This window comes from Belonocnema kinseyi, chromosome 9, assembly GCF_010883055.1.
Source record: "Belonocnema kinseyi isolate 2016_QV_RU_SX_M_011 chromosome 9, B_treatae_v1, whole genome shotgun sequence".
Lineage (NCBI taxonomy): Eukaryota > Metazoa > Arthropoda > Insecta > Hymenoptera > Cynipidae > Belonocnema > Belonocnema kinseyi.
The window spans coordinates 81,492,023-81,504,774 of NC_046665.1; the positions used below are offsets into that span (position 1 = coordinate 81,492,023).

General features: G+C 32.4%; 1 protein-coding gene across 4 annotated transcripts in view; it reads left to right on the plus strand.

Moving 5' to 3' along the window:
- LOC117179282 overlaps positions 1-12,752 on the plus strand; it is a 298,303-nt gene that overhangs the window by 174,072 nt on the left and 111,479 nt on the right. For all 4 annotated transcript variants that reach the window (XM_033370926.1, XM_033370929.1, XM_033370928.1 and 1 more), the window contains one exon: positions 4,616-4,796. In XM_033370926.1, coding sequence (XP_033226817.1) covers positions 4,616-4,796 — 181 coding nt within the window. The remainder of the gene's footprint in view (positions 1-4,615; positions 4,797-12,752) is intronic.

Here is a 12,752-nt window from a genome sequence, read left to right on the forward strand (position 1 = left end):
GTCAACAATATGCTAAAACACTTGCGGGAAAAATGCAGAAGGCGGTAGTCCTTGGGTCACTCCGTGTTCTTAGGGTGCACGAGGCTTTTGCTGGATCGTCGTGCAGACTGTAACCATCTATCTCACGGTCGTGAGACGTGGTTGTGGCTGAAATTTTACCGCGATTTCGCTAGGAGCGGGTGCAATTTTCCAGATTAGCAACCGCTCCCGGCGAAATCCTGCGGTTGAGTTTATGACAAATTTTTAACATATATATATACCTATCAATTTGTTTTTTGAAAATGCATTATTATATTTGAGACTATTTGAAATACTGTGAAAATGTTGCATGAAAAAATGTAACTTTTGTATTTTCCATTATTTGTTATGCTGTCAAAATTTATTTTTGGATTTATCAAGAAAGTTCAAAAAGTTATGATAATCTTCTAGGGCATTTAGAAATCATACTTTTTCTTCTCTTGCCATTTTTGAAATCGTGCGTTAATTGGCTTAAAAGGTTCATTTTCGTGTGTTTTTTGGAATTTTGAAAGTACTATAACTCTCATAATTTTTAATTTTATGAAAAAGTCCTCAGATAAATTTTTCGACTTTTTAAATACTATGAATAACCGTACAGAGAATTCTTGAATTTTAAAAAAATGGTGTCAAAAATATTCAAAAGGTGCTCACTTTTTGAATTTTTATCCATAATGACTGGCTAACGAACTTAACCTTTAGTTTCGGACACTTAAAGAGTGTACTAGAGGCCAATCTAATAAAATTGTTGTTTCAAAAGTTATCGTGCTGACAGACACGCATAAATACATACAGACAGGCTGAAAGGCATACACATTCGTAACAACCTATTTTTCGGGTTTAGGGGGTCTCAAAACGTGGACATTTAACAAAAAATGAGGGGGAGGGGGCGGGTAGTTAAATTTTACACATGTTATCGTGCGGTCAAAATTTGAATTTTTCCAAAAATTCAAAAAGTTAATATGCTAATCTTATAGGGCTGTCGTAAAGTAAGATTTTTCTTTTTAAGTACTATGAACAACTGTACACAGAATTTTTGAATCATGAAAAAATGTGTACTTTAAAATTTTTTAAATGAGCTCGCTTTTAGTATTTTTATCCAAAAGGTCTGACTAACGAACTTGGCATTTAGTTTAGGCACTAAAAGGGTGTACCGAAAGCCAATCTAAAAGATTAATTTTTTCAAAAGTTATCGTGCTCACAGACAGACAGAGAGACATAATGACAAACAGATAGACATACAGATAGACGCATTCGTAAAAACCTGTTTTTCGGATTAAGGGGGTTTTAAAACGTGGAACTTCTGACGAAAACTAGGGAGGTCAAATTTTATACAAATCTAATACCTTCTCTGATGATAATGTAAAAATGATTTATTTGTCACGTCTAATTTTTTGATAGTTCTGTTTTTAGTTTAAATCATAAAAAATAGCACCAAAAACATGAAAAGTTAAATTTTTTGAAACTCAACACACGAGACGAACAAGAAATTAAAAGACAAAAGTAGTGGTAAGAAAGTGCCCACGCAGTAGGCACATTTTTTTTACTGTTAATAATGTTTTCATAATTAAAGCCAAAACTACGCATCCTATCAAAAAGTGGGTAATAACAAATTTGTAGATCTTTTTCAAATGCACAATTTTTGTGTATTTATCTTTTACCGTATTTTGCACAGTTTAGCCAAAAAATGTAATTTTTGGATTTTTCATTATTTTGAGTGCGGTCAAAATATGGATTTTTGATTTTTCAAGAAAATTCAAAAAGTTGTTATGATAATCTCGTGGGGCATTCAAAAAGCAACATTTTTCTTCGCTTGACTTTTTTTCATATCGCGCGTTATTTGGCATAAAATGGTAATTTAAGCGTGTTTTTTGGAATTTTGTAAATGCTATAACTCTGGTAATTTTTATATTTTTTGAAAAAATTCATTAGGATAAATTGTTCCTCTTCTGAATACTATGAATATCCGTACAGAAAATTTTTGAATTTTGATACAAGTGGTCTCAAAAAATTTCAAAATACGCTCACTTTTTGAATTTTCACCCAAAATTCCGTTAGATCACTGCCGTCTGATCTAATCGGAAGTTAAAAGACCTGCGCATATACTATCCATTTTATATGCATGGATTATTCGAAAAAAGTTTTTTTATTACACCATTAATCCACTTCCCTTTGCCGGCTCTCATGTTTCTGTGGCTTCTTATGTCTCTTCTAACTAGGCTCTCATTCACACATTCTAACCATTCTTTCCACGGGCTGCCTCTGGGCTCGCTGCCATTTACTTTGCCTTGATACACTTGTTTCGTTAGTCGTCCATTTGGCATTCTCTCAATGTGCCCCAACCATCTTAACCGATTTCTTACCCTTGTGTCTACTAGCGTCTCTTCGACATCACATTCTTTGAGAATTATCTCATTACTCACTTTGCCTATCAGGGGTTTTCCGCATATTATGCGCAAGAATCTCATGTCAATTGCACTCTAATCTTTTTCTTGATAAGTCCATGTCTCGCTACCGTATTGTACAATCGGTACAGATATAGAATTATGTATTGCTATTTTAGCTTTATTTGATAAATGTTTACTTCTGATAAGGGGCCCTGCGCTACCAATAACCTTCATACCTTCGTTTATGCGTCTATCTAACTCCTTCTTTAGAATAATACTAGTTTGGTAACGAAACGACCTATTACTGAGAGGACTGTCAATCCAGACAAAATTCCGAAAGGCGTAGGTTCTTATAAATTCATCAAATGTAAATATAAATTAATTATTGATTTTTTAAATAAACTGTATTTCGATTGTTGAAAATTGAGCAATATCTGATTTAACAAGACGATTCTGATTCTGTTCAACATTGAACATTAAACAATTGAAATATTTTAATATTAGCAAATTATCTGTTTTAATTCGAAAGCTTTAGTAGTTAAACTGATGTGAACGTCCAATATTGAAACATATAAAATATTTTAAATGTTCAAATTAATATATTGAAAATTAAACGCTTTTATTCATTTTCAAATTCTTCTTAAATATTCGGGTAAATTTTTGCATTATTAAAATTTGTATTGAGTTTGAAAAGAGGAAATTTTAGTTCTTAATTTTTGTTGAGTTGGTAGAGGGACATTTTATATTTTTTAGATTTTTATCGAGCAGCAAAGGAGAAAATTTTGGTTTTTAATATTTTATACATTGGAAGAACGATAATTTTTGATTTTTAACATTTTAATTTAGTTGGAAGGGATGAAGTTTTGTTTATTTTTTTCTGAACTAAAAGCGGTCATGTTTTCTTTTTAGCCTTTTTAATTCGTTTAAGGGGAAAACTTTGTATTTTAAAACCTGGTACTAAATTTGAATAGGGTCATTTTCTAGTTTTAACATTTTTATAGAGGTGGAAGGGAGGACATTTCAATGTTCAAATTTTTTCTGTATCGGAAGAGTGACCTTTTATTTGTTTAGGATTTTTATCGAGTTTGAAGGGAGGTCATTTTGGTTATTAAATTTTTTTCTGAAGTGGAACAAGGCCCATTTTTTCTTCTGGCACTTCTAACAATTTGGTAATTTAAACATTTTGATCAGAGCGAGAAACTTTTTAATTTTATACTGAATTGGAAAAGGGAGCTGTTCGATTTTTAGCATTTTTATTAATGTCAGTTGAAACGAAGGATTAGTTTTAATTTTGAGCATTGAGATTTGTAAATGGTAGCATAGAATTATATTTAGTGATCAGAAGTGTTTGAACTTTAAAATTGATTAAAATTTAAAAGTTAAATTTTTGAAGTTTAATAGCAATATACTTAAAATTGTTTAATTGGAAAGAGGTAAATGCTTTCAAACAAAAAGGATTTAATAACTATTCTCCGAAAGGTAAGAATATAGTGCAATTTTTTATAGCCTTCTACATTTTTAACCGTTTTGAATTTTGATCTGAAATTTAAATACAAATATAATTTTTAATTCTCTCTCTCTCGAGCTGTCGCCGAAGTTCCTCCACATTAATTTTTGAATAGTCTAACTTTTCATCTAGGTAAGTAAAAAATGCAAAATCCTTTTAAAACTTTCATTTTCCAGGCTCGGAAAAAGACACTCAGTCTAAAAGGAAAGCACGCCAATTAAAAACTAGGAAAGTGACCTTTGTTCCTCTAATGCTTCAACTGCATTAGTAAACTAAAAGAGATGCATCCAACGAGAGAAATCGCTAAGGGCGTTCGTTGATTCGTTCGTCCTGGCGAGACGGATAAAATTTCCTCGCCGCTTTCTGTGTCCTTCTTCCGAATGACTACTTCCGCTGAAGAAGTACTTGAAGAGGGAGCTGGAATTTTACGAGAAAATCGAATAAAAATCCCAACGGGCACTCCCGAACCTCGAATAAACGAAACTTCCCACAATTTGTTCTTTCCTCCTTAATTTCCTCAAACTTCTCAAAACCTGCTTTTCTCCCTTCTCTTCTTATATCTTTTTTTCCTAATATTTGCTGAACTTGAATTTTAAGCAGGAAACTCATACTGTGGGTGGGATTCTAAATATTGAAGTTGCACGAATGTATGTATTAATTGAAGTTGCATGAATGTATGTTTTAATTGAAAATTGATTTATTTCAGGGCATCAGTCAGAGGACGACGGATATATGAGTATGAATGGACGGAAAACGAAGATGGCGTTAGTAGCACTACGTCCGGTTCCAGACTGTCCTGAACCACAGGAGTCTGCAGGAGTTACCGCCCCCGAGTTTCCTCCGCCACCGGAAGAGGCCGAACGCATTATCTCAACGCTTCTCCCTATGTGAGTAGATTCGCTAATTTCTAATCCAATCTCTGTACCATGGGGTTCCAAACTCAGAGTTTTGGTATTAAATTTGTAATTACCTGATTAGCTATTCTAACTACAGCGTAACGTGAAATTTTACCTTGAACCGAAAAAGCAACTTCGGAAAAGTTGGTTCTGATCAAGTAAAAAAAATCTCATTAAAATGGACGAAAAAAACTCGAAAACTATGTTAAATATAAATCAGCATTTTACACCATTTAAAAGCCTAATTTGTTAGTTTTTATTTGTTCTTCACTCAAAATTTGTCTATTTTTTTTCAATTCAAATTTTCATTTTTCTTTAGATATCTAGTCTAGTGGAAAGACTTTTGCAAGAAGGTTAAAAAAAATGGATGGCGAAAATTACAAGAGTTTCCATTTTTTTCATCGAAATATTTCTCTTTTTACCTTGGGTGACAAATATTTAGATGCTTAGTTTTTCTTACAGATTTGAAATTTGTACTTTTGATTTTTTAGAAATTCCATGGTAGAAATTTATTTTTAGAACATAATAAAATAAAGTACAATAATCTGAAAATGGTAATTTTGTGTAACAATTTGTAAATGCGTGCCAAATTTTGTTAATTGTCTAAATTATAGCAATAATTTGTTGTTTGTAGATATTATTTTTTTTAATTTTATGGAGACATTTGAGAGTGTGTTATCCAATTTTGATCGTTGGATTCTTGAATTTTTTTGATTTTCAAGAATTTCGTAGTTGAATTTGAATGTTAGACGTTAAAGGAGAGCTTAAATTTTGATTTAATATCAAATTAACTTCTTAAATTTTAAGATCATTTTTCTAATTTTCTTCCATTTTGAACGATTTTTGAAAAAGCATTGGAGAGTTTCAAGTATTTTATCGTCCCAGATCGAAACAGAACTACTTTTGACATGAAAAAATTGTAAAGTTCTTGTACTTTCTTCTCAAATATAATAGCTACAATAAAATACAACAGAAAATATACACAAATAATACCAAATTTGTCTTGATAATTGACGGAAAGTTAGAAATTGTTCATTTATATTTTTCGTGGAGTCTAGTAAATAAAATTAAAAATGCCTACTGATTTGAGAAAATGAGTTTCTCATGACAGTTTAAAACTTTGAATTTTTTCCATGAAAAATTATCGATACTAAAATAATGAACTTATTCGATAATGAGGCCAAGTCGTTGAATTCTTCGCACAATGACAAGCATGAAAACTTCGTTAACTTATTTAAATCCTCAATTAATAAAGTTTTCTGGTAAATTTCTCATTTAATTTCTAATTATATTTTCAAACAGTATCATAAGATAAATCTCAAGTGGTTATTAAAATGCAAATCATACTATATGGAGTTTCTACTTGAAAAACTTTGTACACAGTTGGTGAAATTAAGATTTTTTAATAACTAATCCTTCATTATTGTATGAGTAAACGACTTGACTTACAAAAAACGAGGTTACTTAAATTGAAATCAAAATGTGCATTAAATACTCGTATCTTGAGATAAATCTGTATTAAAATGAGAAAGCTTATTTTTCCCCTGTTGTTACACGTCTAAATCCGACCTTTAACGAGATTTTCGAACCTGAGAGTGAGTTCGACATTTACGTCGATGATTTGGTTTACGAGTCTTCTCCAAGGACTTTTTCCAGACGGGTGAATAGGACGGGAGGGAGAGAAGTAACTGATGGAAGGCTTGCTTGCAAGGGCGCTTTGAGAGTGAAAGCGATGAAGGATTCAACGACTTTCCAAAGGAAGGACGAATAAAAAAATCAGCTCTGAATCCTCAAGGCCAAATATTGAAGGATTAGAGGGTGAAAGATGGGAGGGGCGAGATGGTTTACGAATTTATGCAAGCCGATTATGCATATTTCATTTTGAACATTACGACCGAAACTGTCAAATTTTAATTTAATGAAAACTATATTCGATAGAAAAACTTAGTTCCGTATTCTCTTAAGACGTTGATTAAGACTTTCAAATCTCCTCTTCCCGTCATTTATTTCCCCTACTTCCCCTTATTTCGCCTACTTCCAATCCCCACGTAATTTCCTTCACACACTTTCTGACAATTTCGACCCCCCCTTCCCCAACTATGTAACACTTTTTTCCTACTTCCCTTTCCCTACTCACCCTAAATTCCATACTGTCACACCCTACACTTCCCCTACTAATAAGTAGGGAGTAAGTGGCAGAGCATAAATTACGTACAGTTTTTTTCTGAAATTCTCAACATAAAATATTGATATTTGAACCAAATAAACATTTTCAGTTTAAATGAAAAGCAGTTTAATAAAAAACGACGAATTTTCAACAAAATCGCGGAGAAACCGATATCGCATGAATTGCAATATATAACCTAATTCCTGCGCTATGTCACGTAATTGACGTGACGGATGCAACAACTCGACAAGCGCTCGAAACCGTATAGAGGTATTGTCTACACAGAAAAATCTATCGATAAAAAAAGTGGCCGAAACGTAAAACAAAATATACATTCGTATTCAGCTTGACGCGGCCGACAAATTTTTCTTATGAAACTTTTTCATTGGATAATTACTACTTAAGATAAACCATAAAAACTTAGAAAATTTTCCTATCAAAAATCGATGTTTTGTGAAACACAACTCGCGATTATTTGGCCGTTTGTTGATAAAAATGCTTGAAATTTTTACGGTGTATTCTCAATATATAAGCGAAGACTATTATACGCACTTTGTTTAAAATGCGAATATGTTTGTTTTTATTCAATAGCAAATTGATTTCGAACGAAAACCACGTGTCGCTAACTTCGACCAATGGGACGGTCATCGAAAAAATGTTGGTTGAAATAACTTGTCGCGAGAAAGTTGTTCACTAGACTTTTTTCCTGATAATTTGAAGAAAATCGGTTGAAAATTGTGGAAATGGCAGCGAGTTGAAGTCAACACACGCTGCCGCTGCAGTGCTCCGCTTATCGGCCTTTGTTCCTCAGCCATAAAAACGCAGCGTCAAGAACAAAAAAACGCTCCAGCGGCAGAGTGTTTTGATTTCAATTCGCTGGCATTTCTACAATTTGCGACAGATTTTCTTCAAATTTTCAGAAAAACTTTCTCGAAGTCTAGTGAACAACTTCCTCGCGACAAATTATTTCAACTAACATTTTTTCGAGGACCGTCCCACTGGTCGAAGTCAGCAAAACGCGGTTTTTGTTCGGCATCAATTTGCTATTAAATAAAAACAAACACATTCGCTTTTTAAACAAAGTGCGCTGGTTATAGTCATCGCTTATACATTGAAAATACACCATCCAAATTTCAAGCATTTTTATCAATAAACGGCCGAATAATCGCGAGTTGTGTTTTACAAAACATCGATTTTTGATCGGAAATTTTTTTAAGTTTTTATTGTTTATCTTGAGTAATAATTATCGAATGAAAAACTTTCATAAGAAAAATTTGTCGGCCGGGTCAACCTGAAGACGAAAGTATATTTTGTTTTAGTGTCGGCCACTTTGTTTTTATCGATAGATTTTCAAGTGTGGACAAGACTACTACGCGGTTTTGAGAGGGCTATCAAGTTAGCACCTCCACAAACGAAATTCCAAAATTTCTTTGTGTCAGAATTTTGGGCTTTTTTCAGCTTTTTTTGGGCTGTATGTCGATTTTTGGACTCCGACATTTTTTGTGAAAATTCAACCGATTTTCAAAAACCACCCCTGCTAAAAATAAAACTACCTCCTATGCAACAACTCAAATTCGGAAAAAAACAAAGAGCACCAGAATTTTGGGCCTATTTTGGGCTCCCGAATACACGAAAAAATAAAAAACTACCCCCATTTTCAAAAAACACCCCCTTGCGAAAAATAAAAGTTGCAAAACCTAAAATTCCCCAGATTTTGGGCATATTTTCGGGTCTCGAATTCACCAAACAAAAATTCAGAAGAACCACCCTTATGTACAAAATCACCAACCCAATAATAAGAACTTAAACATTGATCTTGGCCATTTTAAACAGCCCAAAAATCAGACTCCATTCGAATCGTAAAATTCGAAAAATATCAGAGACTCCATTAACTCTATAATAATCCCAAAAAGATTGGATTGGACAAAATTATGTTTGATTGTTCAACAGGTTCATTTTCAATCAAACAGTTGCACTTTTAACCAAAAAAGATGAATTAAAAATAATAATAAAAAAATATCCTTCAGAGTTTTGAATTTTCAAACCTAAAGACGATCTTTTCACAAAACAGTTGAGTTTTCAAACAAGATTAATTTTCTACCAAAAAAGACAAATTTAAAAAAAAAATACATACATTTTGAACTATATCGAGTTGCCGGAACCTCGATTTACAACATTGTCATATCGATATGGGTACTATTCCATAATTAAGTGTTTATTTAGTGTTAATTTAAGCTGCAGAAGAAAAATTATGTGCCCGGTAATTTTGGTTAAAATCATGTTGTAATGCTAGCTCCAACTGCATTCACAACTCCGGTATGCGAAACTCTGAAACTATTAGTAGTATCAGATTCTCATTTGCGCAGGGAATTAGTGATAATTAAGTGCTCTGGGTTTTTTCTATGCAAAAAATTTGAGCACTTTTTTATTTACTAAAAACGTGTAGTAATGCTGGCTTGAAGTGACTCTGGCGTATAAAACTTGGGAACTATGATTGGTATATCAAATTCTCCTTTGCGTAAAAATAAAGTGCTAATTAAGTCCTCTCGATTTGTGGTATGCAAAAAATCCTGGCACTTTCACATACCAGTCACCTGAAGCCAGCATTACTACATATTTTTGAGCAAAATTACCGGGCACAAAATTAAGTTTTTGTGACATATGTTTGCACTAATTAAGAACTAAATTCCTACACAAAGGAGAATTTGATAAGATTAAAATTTTCCAAATTTAATATACCAAAGTCACCTGAAGCCAGCCTTACTACATGTTTTTGAACAAAATTACCAGATACAAAATTTAATTTTGGCAGCATTTATTAACACTAATTTTGCACTAAATTCCTGCGCAAAGAAAAATTTGATACCACTAATAGATCCCGAGTGAAGTCAGCATTACTACACGTGTTTGGTAAAAAAAAGTGCCCGGATTTTTCGCATAGCACAAATCCAGAGCACTTAATTAGCACTAAATTCTTCCACAAAGGAGAATTTGATGTCACTAATAGTTTGCGAGTTTCGCATACCGCATTTGTGGCTTCAGCTGAAACTAACATTACGACATGTTTTTGACCAAAATTACTGGACACAACATTTTTTTCTGCAGCATAAATTAGCACTAAATTATGCCATAATGCCCATATAGTTATGACAATGTTGTAATTCCAGCTTCCGGGACCTACCATATCGTTGTATTTTTTAAATAAAAAAGCTTAATTTTTAATAGAAAAAATAATAATTAAATTTGCATTTAACAATAGGGTGGTCTGAAATGGCGAGTTTTAAATAAATGCAAACTTCAAATTTGCATGGGAAAATGCATAGGAAAAAGTCACTTTTTGGTATTTTTCGAATAATTGTTCAGGGTTAGGGAACAATTGACATTAAATTTATAAGACTTATAGAGAAGTTTCCAACGAAGAATTTGACTTATTATACTTACGGGTTTATCGCCCTTAACCTATCCCCGCGGTGCCCTGAAAACTAGCCTTAAATCAAAAAATGTACAGTCTTCAGGAAATTGACTCTTTTAAGCAGTTTATTCTCCTTTTTCCGGGAATCATTACTATTAGGTATTTTCACTTTGATCAACAGCTAACTTTACTTCGTTGATTGCTGAGGGGAAAACAAGGGTCCAAATGCATGGGATTCAGTTCATTATTGCCCTATTCTGCTAATATCTTTGTAAATGCTAATTTTTTCTATATAAATGTATTTGAAAATAGTTTTTATTTTTCAATTACTATATAATGAAATAATAAATTTATAATAATGATTATTAATTACAAAGATATTACAGAAATAAAGTTTTGTTCCATGCATTTGATCAATTGTTTCCCCCCTCAGCTTTTAACTAAGTGAAGTTAGCTGATAATTGAAGTGAAAATAACTAATAGGTCTATTGGAATGTTTACAAATGTTCTTCAGTTAATTTCCATTTATTTAAATAAATTCTATTTGTTTAAATAATTTGTTTTTCTCACAATTATCAACTGAGTAATATACATTTTTTCATATTAAATGTGCTCGGATTAGGTACTACATTAAGCACTAAATTGCACTGAAAAAAATCTAAAAGTATCATACGTGAAAGATGGTTTTCGCCCCTCCCCATATAAGAAAGCATTAAATAAGGTGGACCCCCCCCCCCCCCCCCCCCCCCTCCAAGTTCGGAGTAGATAGATCCAAATTTACTGTCCTTGAAAAATGCAAAAGCTCTCTCTATATTTACATCTCACGAATCAGGATTGGAAGAAGAATGAGGAGGATTAAGAATAAATCTGCTACCGTTATCGGTCCTCCCAGGCGATTGATTTCCGTCCTCTTTCTCGATCTGAAGGGATTGCAAGCAACGAGAGAGTGAAGACCTGAAGGAAATTCAATGGAAGGGGCGGTATGACTGAGAAAGTTTGATTGTTCGTAATCAGTGACCGATGCTATTTTATATCTATTGGAATCGGACAATTCAATACCGACCTATCCTACAAATTACTTTCCGACATTGCCAGTGAGTCAGATAATCAATTTTCTCCCCTATCTTACATGGAAAGTACCGAAACAGTTAAGATCTGCTTCTGCTACTTTCAAAGAAACTATTTTTGCATTACAATTTTGGAACATCCATTACTTTGGTCATTAAGTTTTAAGCATGTACTAAAGCTATCTCAAGTTCAAAAATAAGCATTGTTGAAATTTATTTATAAAGTTGAAGCAAATATTTCCTTTGTTAGTTGTAACTAATTTTGGAACAAAACTGAAGGCCAACTTAAAAAAATATATATTTCACGTTGAAATTCTTTATTTGTTTATTTAACAATAATAATTTGGGGTTTTATTTTTTGCCTGTCTCTTTAGGTAGAAGTTGCCATTCTTATTAAATCCTAATATGGCAGGACTCATTTTATTCCTTGCAAGATTCTCTACAAATATGTTTGGCACGTTTTCATTTTAAAAATTGCATTTAAAAAATATACCGTTCTTAGTTTTATAAATTTAATATTTCTCATAATTAAAATGTTTGCAATAAAAGCGAATCGAAGAGATTTGTGGAGAATCTTCCAAGGAATACAATGAGACCGACAACATTAAGAGTATAACAATTGCATCTTTTATCTAAAGAGAAAGCAAAAACCAAAAATCCTGAATAACTATTGTTAAATAAAATTTTTCTAATGTTGTATGTTTCACCTATTTTGGAATCTTTCAACTTTGAATGTTTTTTTAAAGGTATTTTAAACAGTAAAAAGTCATCAGGCGCTGAACAGATTTTTCAAAGCCTGCTAACAAAAATAATTTGAAAAAAAAGAAAATAGTGACTATCTATTGTAGCGAAATGAGTAGAAAAGAATAATATGCAAATCTCTGAATTTCTTCTGTTCGGTTTAAAAATTTCAAAGTTCTTTTTTACAAAAAAAAATGTATTTCCAGGTACAGTTTTTGGTAGTTAACAAAAAAAATAAAACTTAGGCATTTTTAAATACATATTTTTAAAATGTGCAAAAAAACCTCTTAAGTTGTACCTGGATATATGTCTGGAATATTTTAGTTTTTCAATGGAAATATAAACTATAAAATTTTGGCAAACCTACTTTCTTCAAATGTGACCGTCCGCGAAGAAAGGGACCTTACGCCCAAAAAATCGATTTTTAGGTTTTTACACCGATCGATAGTTGTTGAGTTGCTCTTTCATTTGCAAAAATCAGAAATTTTTTAAGTTGATTACTTTTTTTGTTATTAAGCTGCAAACATAGGCAGCTGTATATGCGCTGTGTCCGTGAGCTC